This window comes from Mus musculus, chromosome 2 (assembly GCF_000001635.26).
Source record: "Mus musculus strain C57BL/6J chromosome 2, GRCm38.p6 C57BL/6J".
Taxonomy (NCBI): domain Eukaryota; kingdom Metazoa; phylum Chordata; class Mammalia; order Rodentia; family Muridae; genus Mus; species Mus musculus.
The window spans coordinates 69,966,924-69,986,729 of record NC_000068.7 but is presented as its reverse complement, the minus strand read 5'-3'; the positions used below and the strand labels follow the sequence as shown (position 1 = coordinate 69,986,729).

General features: G+C 38.5%; 1 protein-coding gene across 10 annotated transcripts in view; it reads right to left on the bottom strand.

The window, feature by feature from the left end:
- Ubr3 (ubiquitin protein ligase E3 component n-recognin 3) overlaps nt 1-19,806 on the bottom strand; it is a 127,079-nt gene that overhangs the window by 37,281 nt on the left and 69,992 nt on the right. For 9 of the 10 annotated variants that reach the window (XR_003953713.1, XR_003953714.1, XR_374518.2 and 6 more), the window contains 6 exons: nt 16,489-16,593; nt 15,497-15,670; nt 13,121-13,581; nt 8,923-9,011; nt 7,262-7,411; nt 3,469-3,602 (listed from right to left, as the gene is read on the bottom strand). Coding sequence is in view for 7 of the 10 variants with exons in the window: in XM_011239758.3 (XP_011238060.1) it covers nt 3,469-3,602; nt 7,262-7,411; nt 8,923-9,011; nt 13,121-13,581; nt 15,497-15,670; nt 16,489-16,593 (1,113 nt within the window). In the remaining 3 variants the exon portion in view is untranslated. Of the gene's footprint in view, nt 1-3,468; nt 3,603-7,261; nt 7,412-8,922; nt 9,012-13,120; nt 13,582-14,740; nt 15,329-15,496; nt 15,671-16,488; nt 16,594-19,806 lie in introns of those variants that run through there. The other variant, XM_006500120.2, reaches the window with a different exon arrangement.

Sequence of the window (19,806 nt, the reverse complement as noted above, 5' to 3'; positions counted from 1 at the left end):
TTTGAGACAGGGTCTGATGCAGCCAGGCTGTCCTTGACTCACTATATATCCTAGGATGGTCTTAAACTCCTGATCTGCATGCCTCCACTTTGAAGTGCTAGAATTACAGGTATGCTAGCACCCCCTTGGCCAGTAGGTAGCTTTAAAACAGAAGATAGTAGTCACTAGCCTCTGTAACAGATGTCTTACTTGAGTTTGCTAGTCAAAAGAACAGGAAACTGTCATGAGAAGATATTTTAGAGAGATTTTTGACTATATGTCCACTCGTTGCTGTGCTAAGGGGTTACCACTAGGTCTTCACAAAGTCACTATTTGTGAAAGACCCATTCCGTAATAGTGCTGTCCCTTTTTATAAGACAAGAATGACAATACCATTAAGGTCATTAAGCTGTAAGTGATAGAGGACATATCCAAAATCAATTTCAAGGCTCAGATTCCCTCTTTCCTCCGTGTCACATTTCATATATGTTTCTACAGTAAATATATATGCTATTTTACAAAACTACATTTCTATATGCAAATTCTGCAACATGCACAGCTTAATTCTCTAATCCATATCAACAACAATCAAGTTATTCTCCTGCCCATGAGTTGAGCTTGTTTTAGCCAAAACCCCTGCCCTCTGCATTAGAGTCATTCAGTATCAAGTCCATGGAGGACCTATCCACCAGAGACCCTGAAGGAGGATATAAAATCAATGTAAGCCCTGATTCTTCAGGCACACATTCAGGAAACATACCATATATCTACTACAAAGTACACAAAAATCATTGCTAGCAGAAGAAAAGTCTAGTTAGTCATTAATACAAGAACACAGCAGTCAAGGTCAGTTTAGAGCCTTTCATTTAAAACAACCAAACTTATTTTGAAATCCATTATTTTGCCTTAGAAAGAGATAACCAACCAATCTTCTTTTATTAGATCTCTTTTCTTACAATTATTGCACTAGGCTATATTTTGATTGAATTTTTAAAAAAATTTTTTTTTCAGGCCTGGGAGATGGCTCAGTAGGAAAAGGACTCAGAACCCGAGCACTGTGGGCCACAGTTCGGATTCCAGAACCCACAGGAAAGCCAGGCAGGTACAGCAGCCTCCTGTGCACCACATGTGTGCCTGTTGTCTGCAGAAGGCAGAAGAGTGTGTGAGACATCCTAGGACTCCAGGTAATACAGTTTGTGAGCTGCCATGTGGATTCTGGGAAATAAACCCTGGGTCCTTTGGAAGAGCACCCAGTGCTCTTAACTGCTAAAGCCATGTCTCCAGCCCTCAAATAAATATTTTCAAGAAGAATTTTGTTGGTAGGATTGTGTTAACATCATTTTTTGATTTCTTTCTTTTTATTTCTGTGTATTTATCTAGGAATGCACATGTGTCGCATGTGTTCAGGTCACCATGGAGGCAGAAGAAGGGAACGGGATCCTTGGAGCTGGAGTCACAGCAGTTGTTGCCAGCTGACAAGTGCTGGGAACTGACTCGGTCCTGGAAGCGCAGCCAGTACACATAACCGCTGCCATCCATCTTTCTAGCCCTGCTTTGTACAACTGGTTGCCACCCTATTAGACTCATTTTTGTCATAATACTTTGCATTTTATTTGAATCACTTTCAATTAAATGTATAAAGGTGAATAACAAAGCCAAATAAAAAGAAAACTTTTCCCTCAAGTGTGATATGTGGTGTTTGCATCTAGCCAGCTTGCCTGGAGGGCCTTGCTTCTCCACAGCAATAGAAAAGTAACCAATACACTCATATACTTAAAACAAAATAAATCTTTAAAAAAATTAAAGGTGAAAATAGACGCCAATGTTGTCTTCTGACCTCCTCAAAGACATCATGGTCTACATGGCCCTCCTACACAAACACACATCATTCATGCTTTCACATACATTAATAACACAGATATCAATAAAACAGAATTATATACATTTCAAAATAATCATAACTTCACTTTGAAAACTCTGAAAATAAATAGAACCATCACCGTCCATTATCATATCCAAATTGTATTATAAGGTCTAACATGAGATGTCCTAATTAGCTACTCTAAATCATTTATGTTGGCCTACCCAGAAAGGTCACTGCAGAAAAGAAAACTTGAACCTTTTATGAATAAGAAAATTGAGGCTTAGGATGTTTGGCCAAATGCGCATAGCTCAACAAGATCCTGTTTTCTTTTGTTTTTCCAGTGCTGGACTAAGACGTGTGCTACTATACACAATGCCTCCCTGACTAGAACCACAAGCTCCTCCTGAAGCCGTCAGCAACCCCATTCCATGGACTGTGGAGGCAACTGCTCGGGCTACTGCTGACTGTGAGGAGGAGGTGTGTCTTATGTCTGTGCTACTGAGATGCACGGGCAGAGCTACTAGGACAGCAATCAAAACAACGATGTACAGTTAACTAAAGTAACACTTTTCTTTAAAGTATTTTAAACTACTATATGTTTACCTAATTCAGGATTTATTTAATTCAATTTACAAAAGGGAGAAAATCTTATGTGATAATCTCAAAAAATATTAGACTTGACAGTGCTGGAGATGGAGACCGTGGTCTCTCACACGGTGGGGAAATGCTCTGCATCTGAGACCTTGAAGGAACAGTGCTGCTGCTGTTAAGCTGGCCTTTACAACGCTGCTGCTGCTGCTGCTGCTGCTGCTGCTGCTGCTGCTGCTGCTGCTGCATGCTAGAGCTTATAAAGCTGGAAAACAACCTCCTAAGCTCACAGGATGGGAGAGAAGACAGGAGTGAACTCCATCTCTCCTTTACAGGTTAAAATATCGCATGGGCAGTGTGCATCTTCACACAACAGTAAAAGGTGGTTCAAAAAAATTTACACGCTAAGTAAATTATTTTAATACTTACTTTATCTCATTTAAGTAAATTATGTAGATCTCACAATAAAAAACATTTAAAACACACATCACACTTCTTGCTTGAAATTTTTATTAATAGAAATTTATTATGTTACTGCCCACATACTAACTATTGTTATTCTTCTTCCACTAAACACGTTTGCTGTCAGAATGCCATTTTAACAGAAGAAGATAATTGAAATTGAAATTCTGAAGGCACATCATCATCAACCTTGCCATCACAATTCAACCCAAGAGCAGGGGCTCCGCTGTAAGGCACTTGATGCTTACAGAGCGCTGACCCAGGGTCAGCTCCCAGCACCCACATGGTATCTCACAAGCATCCATTACTCCAGATCTGATGCCCTAGGACTTCTACAGGCACCAGGCACACACATGGTGCACTTACACATATGCCGGCAAAACAGATATACACATACAGTTTAAATAAATGAATAAATGACTGAATGATGTGATCCAAGTGCTGGGGATAGATACAGCTCAGAGGTAAATCTTAGTTGTATAAGACCCAAGACTCGATCCCTAGCACCACTAGCAAGGGGGCGGGGGGGAGGAAGAAGAGGAAGACCGAAACTGTTCTATAATAAAAATACTCACATCTTTAAAATAACGCTGCAGTAATGAAAGCCTCACATCATGAACTGCTGCACATGTGTCCCAAGGGTAAATCTGCTCCTCTTCAGCGATCGGCAACTTTTTTGGCTCAGCATTGTCCCGGCACTGGCCTAAAACTAAGTAACAACAGAGATCAAGCTCATTGAATAATACAGACACCTCATTTACCGAAACAGCCAGGTTATCCACCACAACAACCAATAGTAGATTTAAATTTTTTTCAATTTTTTTAATATCAAAAATTCTATTTAAATGTCAATCATGAATGCTTAAATGTTTTTATTTAAATGTTCTGAAGGCCTTAATCCAAGCACTCAGAAAGCAGAGGCAGAAGGATCTCTGTGAGTTTGAGGCCAGCTTGGTCTACATAGTGAGTGAGTTTCAGGACAAAAAAAAAAGTAGTGTTTTAGTTGTCAAGTGAATAAAGGCCCAAAATATGAAAATATTCACTCTTAAAAATAATCTTGAGGTGTGGTGTAACATTTCTTTAATCCAGCACTCAAGGTGTAGAGGCAGGAGGATCTCTGTGAGTTCCAGGCCAGTCAGGACTACGAAGTGGGACTCCCTTTTTTTTTTTTTCCTTTTTTGTTTTTTTCTTTTTTCTTTTGGTTTTTCGAGACAGAGTTTCTCTGTGTAGCCCTGGCTGGCCTCGAACTCAGAAATCCGCCTGCCTCTGCCTCCCAAGTGTTTGGACAAAAGGTATGCGCCACCACTGCCTGGCCGAAGTGAGACTCTTATATCACAAGGATTATAATAAAGTATGTAAGTATGAATGCATGATGGATGATTTCCAAGCCTGTCAGGTCACTAAAAGGACGTAGACACTGTGCCTACTCCATGTCGAGCTACTTCATCTGAGAACACGCTCTACCTCAGAGAAAGGAAGCATTGCTGCTGGGAGAAAGCAGTGAGCCCAAGGCTGCACAAGCGCACGAGGTGACAAGGACAAGTATCCCACCACTGAGGGGATAACTCAGGAACTAAGGCAGAGAATCGGGGCAAATTGAGGAAATTTAGTATCAGAAAGCATGATGCAAGTGTCAGATGTTATGTTCACACACTCAGGAAAAAAAAATCTGATAAAAGATAAAGGCCAAAGCATTTGACCTTAAGGGCTATCAACCCCATGTTACAGGTATCACCTAGAACAGGGAACACTCTGACATGGAATCCTCCTAAAATGATGCCATCAGAAGGAGCACACTGGTAATACCCCTCTCCACAATGTTTACTCTGAATCTCACAATAAGAGAGTCGCACACGAATCCACATGTTCAGTCTTTGGAGCAGCCAATCTGGCAAAGATCTTGAGAGATTGTTTTAAATTAAAGGAAGCCTCACAAATGACAACTAAACAAAGAGAAGAAATATATGCTATAAAAGATACTACTGGTCCCTACCACAAAGAAAAGATGGGTGGGTAAGGTGAAAAGTATATCACTTAGCTGTCCATACTTACTTTACAAAATAGACATGTTTCAAAACATCACAATTATTAAATAAACAAAAAAACAAAAGTTTACATAACTGGGAAGTTTTGAATATAAACATAATGTGGAATATTAATATTAAATTTAATGATTATAATAGCAGTGCTGTTATTATACAGGAGGAGGTCCCTGATTTTATTCTGGAAAAGGATGTTTATGCTTCATGCCTCTGTGTGTGTGTGTGTGTGTGTGTGTGTGTGTGTTTTCTGAGGAGACAAAGTATCAAATGTACAACCTGTAGCAGGTAGAAGGTATTCAATTTTCTGAAGACTAAACATGGAGAAAAAAATTGGGAGACAGACATAAATATGGCAGAAGGAGAAAAAAAACCTAATAGTATAATTTTTTTTAAGTATAAAATATAAAAACCCAAAAGGGTTACAAACACAGACACATCATATCACACAGTGCATATATGTTCTAAAACACCACTGCACCACAATGTATGTATTTTTTAAATGTACCACTGAAATAAAAATGGTAATTTTTAAAACTGCATCTGCATGGGAATTGGTGCTCATAAGGATGGAGCAGGTGTGTGTGGCGCGTCTGGCTGTTGGGGAGACTTAGCTGTGGGATAAAGCAGAGCCAAGAGGATGCTCTGTTAGACAGCACACTGTGCCACCTACTACACTACCAAATTCAGTCACCAGAATCTTAATGAAGGTTTCTGCATCTACACTTGGTAATGCATTCTACTGCTTAGTATGAAGGGAATACTAACCTCACACGGTAATTTTGAAAATGTTCCTTCCTCTTTATTTTGGACATTTCAGAAGACTTGGTATTAATTCTTTTAATATTCAACAGAATTCACTTTCCTGTACTTTTCTTTGTTGACACGGTTTCTGATCTTTCTGCCTCCATACCTCCTGAGTGCTGAGATTATAGGCATAAACCATTACCCCCTAGTTATACATTTAACTTAAAGTTCTGTGTATATAAGCAAGTATTCTACCAAGTGAGCTACATCCTAAGTTCAAGCCTTACACCTTCAATCTACTTGTGTCTTTAAGTCTAAAGTAAGTTTCTCTTTTTAAAAGAATGAATTATTTCTTTGAGTTTTATGTGTATTGGTACTTTGCCTACATGTATGTCCGGGTAAGGGTGTTGAATCCTCTACAACTGCAGTAATAGACAGTTGTGAATTGCTATGTGGGTGCTGAGAATTCAACCTGGGCCCTCTGGAAGAGCAGCCAGCAGTCGGTCTTAACCACTAAGCCATCTCCCCGGCCCAAAAGTGAATTTCTTATTCATAGCACACAGTATGGTCATCTTTAAAATTCACTGTCAATCTCCATCTTCTAACTAAAAAATTAAGTTCATTATATTTCAAACGAATGCTAACAAAGAACTTAGTTATGCAAGTATGCAATTTGTTTGCTATTTGTTCCTTAATTCATTCATTACTGCTCTCTTTTGCAATTAAATTTTCTAGTGTGGGATTTTGGGTCCCTTCCCATTTTTTTGTGTGTTTGTTTGTTTGTTTGTTTGTTTTTCGAGACAGGGTTTCTCTGTGTGGTCCTGGCTGTCCTGGAACTCACTTTGTAGACAGGCTGGCCTCGAACTCAGAAATCCGCCTGCCTCTGCCTCCTAAGTGCTGGGATTAAAGGTGTGTGCCAGCACTGCCCAGCCCCATTTCTTTAATATGGATTTTTATTAGTCTACTGCTGAGGAGGTTGTTTTTGTGTTTACCTGGAGGGTAGAATAAGCGTCTTCACTTTATAAAGTGAATTCTGAATTAATATCTACTTAGTTTCAGTAACATATAAACCTCTATCCACTCCATTCTCCACCTTTGCCTCTGTGCTTCTGTGTAAATGCCTGCACGTTTTACTTAAGAATACACTGACACTTGGTTTAAACATCTATATATGCAGTTCTCTACAGACTTAATTTGTTCATACATACTGTTGAGGAAGAACTAAATCCGTCAAGATCATCTAAGAACTATTACTACTTCAAAATTCCTCAAAATAAGAAAAAACAGGGACATTTAGACAAATTTTTAAAATGTTTTAAAAGATATACTGGCAAACAGCAATCTACATGCTGTGTCAGGAACTACTTCTGCATGCTATTTCAAGAACCCCAAGAAACTGAAGTAGAATTGGCAGGATATGCCATATGTAATTAGAATATTTAAATGGGCAACACTGATAGACCTAAGACGCTTATAGATTTTAGAACAGTTAAATCAATGAGAAAACTGAACTCTAATATGAGCTCTTAACATAGATGCAATTCTCTAAAATGTTTCTATCAAAATGTTTCTTTGAACTCACCTGATGATGCTTGTAACAGTACAACCAGTCCTGTAGGTCTGTCTTCAGAAGAAGGACCACTCTGTCCACAAATAACACAGTCATACACGGCCTCAGAAACTTGTGGTTCTGCTGTGGTAATTTCCATAGGAATATCGTTCTCAGGAGAATCTGGAGGGAGAAAGCTATAACTCTTAAAAGGAAAGTCCCTCTTCATTATGCACTCCCCACAAAGATCTATTTCAAATACTTTTAAAGTTAAAAACTAACAAAATTATATCATAATAAAACCAAGACCATTGTTAAGTAAAATGTCAGCTCTAAGAAAGACCAAAAATGTGAAGTTAGTTAAAACAACTTTAAGTAATACATGATTCAATATTTTGCTTTTTTAACAATTACAGGTAAAAATTGATACTAAAAAACAGAAGCAAAAATATCCATGCAAGGGGCTGTTGCTCTTCCAGAGGTCCTGAGTTTAAGTCCTAGTAAACACATAGCCATCTGTAATGGGATCTGATACCCACTTCTGTCATGCAGGCATACATGCAAATAGAGCACTCAAATACATAAATAAAAAAAATCTTTTAAAAAACTATATAAGAGAAAATCTTCATTACATTTTAAGGAACAAACGGTTCTTTTTTTTCACTTACATAAAGGTTCTGGAGAGAGGAAATTTTTAAGATGACAACCCTTTAAAAGTTGGTAGTAGCATAACCTATGATAATAGGGGTTCCTAATTCTACATTTCAGTAATATCTCTCAAGTAATAGTCATCAAGGTTTACATAAGGAAATCACTGGATAGCCTCATTATATATTAATAAAGCAGAACTATTACATATATCACTAACAATAAGAAATTAATAGCAAGGCACACAGCAGACACAGAAAGGTATCAACTATTTTCTCATATATGCAGAAAATTCTAAACTTATCTAAAGATAATCTGAAAGAAGAACTATTATAGGAAAAAAGAGGACTGAAAGGGGGAGAAAAAACAAATATTTTTTTAAACAGACTATTCATAGCTCTAATATCAATAGGAAGATGGTACTCCTTCTCATTATAAAAATCCCAATGCCAATATGAACTGAATTAAAAAGTGGACCTGATTTTTACAAATATTAATGTGACAGCACTCAAAAATATTTTAAAATCATTATACTAGGCATTACATTTAACTAATTAATAATTAATCATTATATTTTTAAAATCACTGTAAGGACCTTAGGATAACTTCAGAGAAGACCATCAAAATAAATAATCAAATACTTGCTGACAGACTTGACATAAGTGAGAGACAGATTTATAGAGAACCAAAAGTCTCCTTAACAACTGCTTGTGCTCAACAACAAAATGGCTATAATAATAACCTCAGGCAGTGGAAAGGACACTTGCCTCCAACCCGATAACCTGAGACAGAACCTACGCGGTAGAAGGAAAGAACTGATTGACCTAAGTTGTCGCATGACCTTCACGCACACTGCAGCATGAGCACACTTGTCCCCAATGGCACACACAATAATTAAACCACTAATCTGATCATTCCATTACTCTACTGTTTAAATAAAGACAGTAAGTGATCTGTACTATTTAAACTGGTAAACATTCAGATTAAATTATCACCATAAATAATAACTAATTGTTAAGAGTTTCAAACTAAAATTTTTGACTTACCAACATCCATTGCAGTTTCCATAAAGCTTTTCTGTCGTGAGGCAAACTCTGCGAGCAATTTCTGCTGCCTTTCTCTAGCCTTTTGTCGCCTAAAGAGAAATACAATTTTACATACATGATGTTTTAAAACTAATCTACTGTTTCAGGCACATATGACGTATAAATGGCCACAAATCAAGAGCAACCTATTTCCTGTACCACTTACTGTATTAAATCTCAAGTGAGAGCTCAATGTTCCCGAGCTGATTCTATTCTTCCACACGGCCTCAAACCTACTGTCTGTGTGAGTCAAAATAAAAGCCAAGATCTGCTTTACGGTATGAAACGATGAGATACATTAAAAAAAAAAAATCCTAAAACCTCTATAAGGTATTCCTAATTTTAGCAAATGGCTGGATACAAGATTAATTAAAAAAACTAAGTAGTCTTCCTGATATAAGTCACAAATGGATTTTATAAGAAACCAGGAAAACAATACCTTTCACAGTAACCTCAAATAATATAAAAAATCTTGGGGTAACTCTAACCAAGCATGTGAAAGATTTTTATGATAAAAAAACTTCAAGTGTTTCAAGAAAGAAGTTGAAGAAGGTATCAGAAGATAAAAAGATCTCCATGCCCATCAATCTGTAGGAAAGAAACAGTAAACATAGCCATCCTACTGAAGGCAACAACAGATCAATACAATCCCCATCAAAACCCAACACAATCCTTTACAGATTGTGAAGGGACAATTCTCAACTTCATATGGAAAAACAAAAACCCAGAATAGATAAAACAATCATGAACAATAAAAGAATTGATGGATTTCTCGTCATTCTAGACTTCAAATTGTACTACAGAGCTATAGTAATAAAACTGCATGATACTAGTATAAAAACAGACATACTGATCAATGGAAACAAATTGAAGACCTAGGCATAAATCTACACACATATGAAAACCTGAGTTTTGATAAAGAAGCCAGAAATACACACTGGAAAAAGGACCACATCTTCAACAAATAGTGCTGATCAAACTGGATGTTTGCCTGTAGAAGAATATAAATTAGATCCATGTTTGTCACCCTACACCAAACTCAAGTAGATCAAAGATCTCAACATAAAACCAGATGTGCTGAACCTGATAAAAGAGAAAGTGGAGAAGAGCCTTAAAAGAGATGACTCTCTGAACAGAACACTGACAGAGCAGGCACCAAGATCAACAATTAATAAAAGGTAAATCATGAAACTGAGAAGTTTCTATAAGGCAAAGAACATCAATAGGACAAAGTGGCAGCCTACAGAATGGGAAAAGGTTTTTTACCAACTCTGTATCTGACAAGAGGACTAATATCCAAAACATATATAAAGAATTCAAGAAACTAAATATCAAACACTCAAATCTAATTTAAAAATAGGAAACAGATCTAAACAGAGACTTCTAAATAGAGTAATCTCAAATGGCTGATAAACACTTAAAGAAATATTCTATTCAACATCTTAGCCATATTATTGTGGGTTATTTTGTCATGTTTGTTTGGTTGTTATCTCTTAAGAGACTAGTTCTTTTCTAATGAGAGACAGAAAGGAAGTGATTCCAGAGTGGAGGGGAGATGGGGAAGAACTGGGAGGAGTAGAAGGAGAGGAAACTATATTGTATGAGAAAAGAAAATATTTTCAATAAAAAACAGAGGGAGAGAGAAAATAAAATAAAATCTGGATTTCCAACAAGATAATGTCCAAAGTATTTGTCAGAGGTGGCAAAAGCAAGAAGTCCTGCCAGCAAAGGACAGTAAAGAGGTTCTAAAAAAACCTATGATGTTTACATATGAAGAAAGTCTAAAAGATCAGAATAAACACTTACTGCTACCTAAGACTGGCTGTCTCCTAGTAGCAGAAGCAGAAGCCAGCAAATTTCTCAGTTTCCTCTAAAAACATTTCTAGGTCAGATTATTTTGTGCAAAGAAGAAGAAGTGAGTCCTGAAATTACCAAAGAATAAAAAGCATTCTGATTCTAAATAATTATTCCTTTGGATTATTTCATAACTCTTTTAGCACTTATCACTCATCTATTTACAAAGAATATTTTAAGACTGTTGGCAAGCAATAAAAAAATTAAAAATAAAACAGAACAGCTTAGTATATAATCAGGAGAAAATACCTCAAATTTAAAGAAATTAGCAGAAGTAAGTCAACTCATTTTCAATTTTCCACTTTTATTAGTTAGATGCATTAAATTTAAATTCCATTTAAATTACACATTGGTTCTTACGAATTCCTATTCGTAGCTGGGTGTGGTGGCGCACGCCTTTAATCCCAGCACTCGGGAGGCAGAGGCAGGCGGATTTCTGAGTTCGAGGCCAGCCTGGTCTACAAAGTGAGTTCCAGGACAGCCAGGGCTACACAGAGAAACCCTGTCTCGAAAAAAACAAACAAAAAACAAAAAACAAAAACAAAAAACAAAAAAAAGTCAAGTCTAATAGGAATACTACTATTATTCCATGTATCCCTTTTGTGGGTGGTGTGTACACGAGCATGCAGCTGTGGGTGGCAGCACAGGGACTTGGGACTTGCTCTATCGTCTGCACCTTATCCCCATGACACTGGGCACTCAATGAAGCAGAAGCTCACTGTTTCAGCTAGACAGTCTGGTCAGTGAGCACACAGGCAGGCAGAGCCATGCCCACCCAGCTTTGACAGTGCTGGGCAGTCAGCTCTCAGCTTGTACAGTGCACTTACCCACTCTGCCACCCCCGCAGTCCCTGGATACTTTCTGTCTCTAAAAACAATTTTTCTTACACAACCATCTATGTGACTAAAATGGCTTCTTATACAGTTATCATAGGATGATCTCCTTTACAACTAGCAAATTACATGGGACTGGCAAACTTATATGAACTCAGAACACCAAACAGGATTGACAGTTTTTCCTCTCTGTCCTCATACATCATTGTTAATGCCACCTGTACTCCTTAGTTTTAACTGTCAACTTCACCAAGCTTCGAGTCACCTGAGATGGGAACCTCAGTTCTGGGACTGCCCAGATCAACTGGCCTGTTGCTATGTTTGTGGGAAATCATCTTGATTGTTACTGACATAGGTAGTCCAGCCCACTGGAGGTACCCACTCCCTGGGAAGGTGGCCGTGGGCAGTGTGTGTGTGTGTGTGTGTGTGTGTGTGTGTGTGTGTGTGTGTGTGTGTGTGTATGAATGAGTGGAAGCCAGATGAGCAGCAGGAAGCTGAGTAATGAGTCCACAAGGAGCATCCCTCTGTGGTCTCTGTAACATCAGTCCCAGGGATCCGATATCCTGATAACCCCTTCTGACTTCCATATGTACCAAACATACACGCAATGCACATACACACATGCAGGCAAAACACACATAAATTGAAAAAAATCTAATTAAAAAATTTTATCTTTAAAATATTAGGAAACAAGTTGGCAAAGGAAAATCTAAAGAAACATTGCTTTCTCTATTAATTGATAATCATATAGTAATAAACACAATTAAGTACCAAAAATTCAAATAATTGGATTTTCATTTTAAGAAATACTTAAGGGCTAGTGAGATAGCTAAGCAGGAAAGATGCTTGCTATTAATATTAAGCTTGATGACCTGAGTTCAAATACCAGGACCCACAAGATGCAAAGACAGAAAGAACAGACTTCCAAAAGTGGCCTCTAACCTCCATATGCACACAGTGGTGTATGTGTTACATGCATACAAGCACATGTGCATACAAACACACAAATGATTCTTTTTAAAGAAATATCAAAAATACTTATATTTGTTATTTAAAGTTAAGTTAAACCTTCTTTTTGAACAGCAAGAGAATTCTCAGATACCTCAGCAGTAGTAGTATGAGCAATGTCTTTTTATCCATAAAGTACTCCGCATCCCCCCAACACACACACACACAATTCCCCCCCCCACACACACACACACACATACACAATCACCCCCGCCACATACACACACACACACAGACACACACACACACAGACACACAGACACACACACACACACACACACACACACACACACACACACACACAGACACACACACTAGCTATGACCAACCATTACCTTACAGAGTAAGCAGCTATGGCTGCTGTAACTGAAATAACCAGGCCATTAGCCCAGAAGGAAGGAAGAAGAGAAAATCCAAGTCATCAACTGCTCTGTACATATTAGAAACACTACAAATACCAATACCTTTCCTCCTTGTCCAGAGTTTTCTTCTCCGCTGCGGTGATTTTTTTGGGTGGCACAGGAGGGGTCACTTTTCTGCATATCTCCTCAATGATGCGCTTGTTCATTCTGCTTTGCACTGCAGCTTTTAGCAAAATCCTTTCTACAGCAGTTATACCATCTCCATGATTGTATTTGGGAATTTCTGGTTGTATTAAAACTTCTATGTCATCAAGCCATGGAGGATAGTAAGAGTTTTGTTTTCCTGAGAGTTTGTGGTGAAGTTTTATTAGCAAAGACAATATGCTTTCCTTAATTTCCAAAATGGCTGTGGTTAACTGGGGAGAGGAACCAGGAGCTGACCATTTACTTGGAATCTTGGGCCGAACCACCTGATTTGCTTCACTGTTGCTGCGATTGATGATCTCCTGAAATTTCTTTCTACGCTCTGCTACTAAGCTGAAAACTTGAGCTGTACCAGAATTCTACAGGTAGAAATAAGAACGACAGAAAGATGAAGAAGTTAGTCAACAACCAATTCTAAAAATATATCACAGTATTTTTCCAACGGGAATGCTTAACATTTTCATCTAAAGATCTCTCTAGCAGATAAACCCATTCGTTTCCTTTGCTCCTTTCTCAAATACATGTAAGACCACTTTATGGGAACAGTGGTAAGGGACAGGAGGCCACTGGCAGTCACCCCTCTCTCTGCTCCACAGAAAACAAACAAGCAAGCTTAGGCCATGTCTGCAGCCATATTACAAAACAACAACAAAAAAATGAAAGAACAAACTAAATAACCAGTAAATAAAGTGAGCCTGAGTGTAAGGGAAGCCGGTGCGCTGCGCTGCGCTGCCCCACTCATCAGGAACCTGCATGCACTCCAGGAGCTTCTGGAAGGAAGGATGCTACCACACAGAAAGCCTTTCCATTTTTCTTCACTTTTTTTAAGACAGTAAATCTATAGTAAATATTATTTTCACTTCTAAGGAACTTCAAAGTTTGAAAATTACCAACATTACAAGTCTCAAAACTGAAATGTAAGGATAAATAAAATGTAAAGACTGAATAATTTGCTTCACACTGCACAAGTGTTCTTCTCACTAATTTGTCTTCTAGACAGTCTTTTTGCTAAAGCAAACACATCAAGCCTCTTAGAAACCATCTTTTAATTAAAATATGAATCTGTTTAATGGATCTCATCTTTCTAAAATGAGCATTAAAAAGCATGCATTTGTAAGCCAAGTTTCAGTATAAAATTTTAACTTTGAATGTTTTTAAAATACTCTACAACATTAGAATAAAAAGAGCCTCTGATAGAGGTTCCAAGTTTTTAATTAAAATCCTTTCCGGTGTTCACAACAAAAACATGTCAAATGTAAGAAATATTCTAACAAGTAGACTTAACTACAAGAAATATCTAATTCAGCTCTCTCTATTCACATGATACCTGGTTTAAAGGGAAAAAAACTACTTAATTATCTGGCATGTCATTTTTTCTTTTTAATTTTATTTATTTTATGTACATGAGCATTTTGGCCACATGTATGTCTGTGTATCACATGCATGCCCGATGCTTGGGACTGGAGTTACAGACGGTTGTGAGCCACCATGTGGGTGCTGGGAATTGAGCCCAGTTCCCCTGGAAGGTGTGACAGGCCCTTAACTGCTGAGTCTTCTCTGCAGCTCCGCTTCTCCCTTTATCTTAAAGATTACTTACGCATCATGCAAAGAGCTGGCTTTCACAATGAGTCCCAAAACACAACAGACAAAATACAAGTTATGGGCCTGTTGAATTAGTTAATTGCCACAGAAGCAAAAGGAAAAATTATTTTTAATGGGCATGCTGCCAGCAATTACATTTATTTTGACTTAGGAATAGTCAAGTCATTTTTAAGATGTTAGTAAGACAATTGTAAGTAGATCCAAACGGCCCACCTATAACTGGTCCAGAACACTTTTAACATTAAAATGAAAAATTTACTACTAACTACTCTGCATTTTTGATCAATAACATAAATTTATTTAAAATTAAATATAAGTAACTTTATTAAAAGTAAAAAATACTAATTTTAAGAACTCTTTTTCAATGTAATGATATTAATCACACACAAACACACACAAATACTTCAGTGGTTGTTTCCTCATTTCCAATTAGCCATGTTGCTAGTTAATGCAAATACCATACACATCTACCTCTCTTTGAAGAACTTTAGGCCGTCGGGAATTCTAGCAGGTTGAAGGAAAAAGACTGGTTAAGGCAACAGTGCTCAGACATGTCAAGAAATAAATGATAATCTAAAGCTCCCCTAACAATGTTTTCTTCTGAATGCATCTAAGCATTTCTCAATGTAAGGAAAACCTCTCCGTTTTCATCCCCGTCACTTTTAAACTTACTTGTAAAGAGTCCAAAGCGTCAGAGCTCGTGCTGGCGAGGGGATCCCTTTTCAACTCAGGAGCCGTCTCTGGGACTCGCACTCTAACATAATTTATAAAGTGCCTCATGTTTGATACCAAGTTACTGCCAGGGAACCAACTGTCATGACAACGCTCTGGTCCACCCATTGATACCTAAGACATATGTAATGAATGAATGAATGAATGAATGACAAGAAAATAAGTGCTCACATGTGCATACACTCCCCAGAATCCATAATTGTGCATACACTCCCCAGAATCCATAATTTGTGTTCCCACTATAACACCAAAAATAAATAAATAGCTTTCTTTAATTTTTTTCATTGAAATGATAAATTTCAACAGTTTTATGCATAAAGTAATTCCATAAATGTCAAGGGAAGTTTTAAAGGACCATATGTATCTTAAGAATAAAGCCTTTTTAGGCCAGAGAGTAGGCTCAGCGAGTACACTATCAGTCAGGCCTTACGACATGAGTTAAATCCCCAGGTCCCATATGGTACAAGGAGAGAAACTCCTGCAAGCTGAGCATGTGCATCATGGTGCACATCCATACTCACTAAATAAATTAATATATAGGGCCTTCTTATCACTTCTTCAGATTTAAGAATTAAAAATCTAAACATAGGGGTTGGAAAGCTAGCTCAGTGGCTAAGAGCACAGTGTGCTCCTCCAGAAGATCCAGGTTCAGTTCCCAGCATCCACTTGGCAGCTCACAAACATCTGTAACTCCAGTTCCAGAGAATCTGAAGCCTACTTCTGGCCTCCAAAGGTATTATGTATAAATGCTGTACAGATAAGAATGAAGGCAAATAACAATATACATAAAAAATAGTAGTGTACACATTTAGTCCCAGCACTCAAGAGGCAGGAAAAGGTGGATCTTTGAGTGTAAGCCCAGCCTGGACTACAGGGTGAGTTCCAGAGAAACCTGCCCAGGCAGCTGCCCTAAGAGAAGACACAGTGCTTACCTCTTCCTCGGAGTCATCGTCAGCAGAGTTCTCCAGGCCTAACTCAATCAGGTACAAGACCATGCACAGCACATGCTCAGACAGATTTTGATGATCCATCAGAATCTTTAAAAAAAATAAAAACAACTCAGTTTCTACAAAATATATTTCATTTAAAGATCCAAAAACATTCTATTACAAACAAAAATCATAATCAGATAATTATCAGATATATAAATGTGATGTGTAAATGCAAATCTTAATGAAAACACAAACTGAAACACACTCTAAGTTTCTTTTGACAATTATGTAGAACTTTTTGATTTACTTTTTGTGTGTGTATATGGGGTGTGTGTGTACACAACTACAGATATTCACATAGACCAGAGTCATATATTGAAACCCCTAGGGCTGGAGTTATAGACAGTTGTGAAATGTACAATGAGGATGCTGGGAAATTGAACTCAGGTCCTCAGAAAGAACAGGATGGGCTCATAACCACTGAGCCATCTTTCCATCTCATACATGGGAATATTATACAGTACCTGCAAATAGAAGTTTGAAGACTTCCTAAAGAGTGCCACATTAAACAGTTCACAAGTCATTATTATAAACACAGCAGTCTTTAATAAAATAATTTACCAAGATTACTTTACATCCTAATCTTCTGATAATCTCTTGGAAGACAAGCAGCCAAATTTAACAAGATCGCTCATTTAAATGTAACTGCAGCTGGCTAACAGAACACAATATGAACTATTAGTATTCATTGAGTCTATCTTCAAAGTTTGGGCCTCTAAATATTTTCTGTATCTATATAAATATGTAAGCCATTGTGTGGTTTAAATAGTGAGAGAGGAAGAAGGAAGTTCCATACACAGATCCTACAACTCAAACCTCACTCATCTTCTATAGATTTCAGGGCTGTAATAGCCCAGTGATCAGAAGATAAACTACTTCAGGAACAAGATGGCACAGCCGCTACCGTTTGTTCTCATTTTTAAAAGGCGTGTGACCAAATGGGGAGGAGCAGAAGAAAAGGTCCAGCAAGAGCTGGTCCAGTAGCTCTGGAGTTGATAATGGACTGAAAAGTTCAGCTGAGCCTGACAGAACAGTTCAAATGAACGGATGAGGTAAAAACTAATTCTTTCTAACCAAAGACAGATGTTCACTCTCTGATATCCTAGTATTTGAGAAGGGGAGGGCAACTCCACTTTCTCTTGTAAAACCTCATTCTTAGAAAGCTCCTCTATTGCTGGTGGGATTGCAAGCTGGTACAAGCACTCTGAAAATCAATCTGGAGGTTCCTCAGAAAATTGGAAATATATTTTTTCTGAAGACCCAGCAATACCACTCTTGGGAATATACCCAAAAGATGCCCAACCATGCTGCAGTGTTCCACTAAGTTCATAACTGCCTTGTTTGTGATAGCCAGAAGCTGAAAACAACCCAGATGTCCCAGGACAGAAGAATGGATACAGAAAATGTGGTTCGTTTACACAGTGGAATACTACTCAGCTATTAAGAACGAGGACATCCTGAGTTTTTCAGGCAAATGGCTAGAACTAGAAAATATCATCCTAAGTGAGGTAACTCAGACCCAAAAGGACATGCATGCTATGTACTCACTAATAAGTGGATATTAGCAAAAAAAAAAAAAAAAAAAAAATTTACAGAATACCCAAGATACAGCCCACAGAACAGCCCTACTTGAGAGGGAGAAGAAAGCAACCCCAAGTGGAAAGGGGGGGGGACCTGGGAGGGAGAGGGGGGATCAGAGAGGGGAACATGATTGGGTGCTGGGTGGGGGAAAAGGACTGAAATCCCTGAGGGCCAGCAGAAAGAATGGAAACATGCAACCTTGGGAGGTAGGAGGTTGGGGGGACCCTCCAGAATGTACCAGAGACATGGGAAGTGACAGACTCTCAGGACTCAAAGGAAAGCACCTTAGATGAAATGTCCAACAGTAGGGAGAGAGAACTTGTAAAACCCAACTCCAGCAGAAAGACAGGGCATCAAGTGAGGGATGGGGTTGCCATCGCATTGTCAAAACTCTGACCCATAATTGTTCCTGTCTGAAAGAACTGCAGGGACGGAAAGAGAGAGGAACCTGAGGAAATGAAGGTCCAGCAACAGGCCCAAATTACAGAGGCTATGGAGCACTCACAAAAAGGGACCTATCACGACTGCCCTCCAAAAGACCCAACAGCAGCTGAAAGAGTCAGATGCAGATATTTGCAACCAGCCAATGGACAGAAGCTGCTGATCCCTGTGGTTGAATTAGGGAAAAGCTGGAAGAAGCTGAGGAGGGCAACCCTATAGGAGGACCAGCAGTGTCAGTTAACCTGGATCCCTGAGATCTCTCAGACACTGGACCACCAACCAGGCCGCATGCACCAGCTGATATGAGGCCCCCAACACATATACAGCAGAGGACTGCTGGGTCTGGGTGTAGTCAGAGAAGATGCACCTAGCCCTAAAGAGACTTGAGGCCCCAGGGAGTTTAGAGGTCTGGTGGGGTAGGGTTGGGGAGGTGGGGACATCCTCGTGGAGACAGGGGGGCAGGGAGGAGGTATAGGATGTGGAACAGCCAGAGAGTGGACGGGGAAGGGAATAAAATCTGGAGTTTAAAATAAAAATAATAATAATAAAATGAAGGAAAAAAAGAGCAAGCTCTGTTTGTATCTACTTGATCTGTAGCAACAATCTTTTACCTTAGCTTTTCCATATCTTAGAGTGAAAATGAAGCCTAGATTATTTTAGATTTGCTACACTTTGAATCTGCCATTTGCTTAGAACAATGCCTAGCAATTACTGTCCAACACACAGTCAGCAGGTGGTACCAAGAGTGTGCCAATCAGAAAGAGCCCAAGGAGGAACCTGAAGTTCTAACCAAGCACATTACGGAGGGAAGCAAGGCTCAAACCATCCTCAGCTGTCTAAGCATCACTACACACAGCTCTCAGCCTCCCATGGGATGCGCCCCATTTCTATCTCCCCTTGATAAATAGAGCACTGCTACTAAATACAAAGAGATTTTGAATAGAAATCCAATGGCATTACAAATTTAAGTTAGAGAAAGAAAAGCTAAAGATCCTGTACAAAGAAATAAAGCCATTTTCTGGGAAGTGTCACCATGTTTTTAGTATCACACATGGTAAGGAATGACAGCATCTTGTTGCAAGAGCCTTCTGTAAAGTTGACTTGACAGTGCTCGGCAATTAGAGGATGCCAGGAAAGCATTGATTTTTAAAATTGGTCAAAAGAGTCTTGAAACAACTAAATACTGATCTGTCTGTCATCTCTGATAAAACTCATCTAGATTAAGCAAGTTTTAAA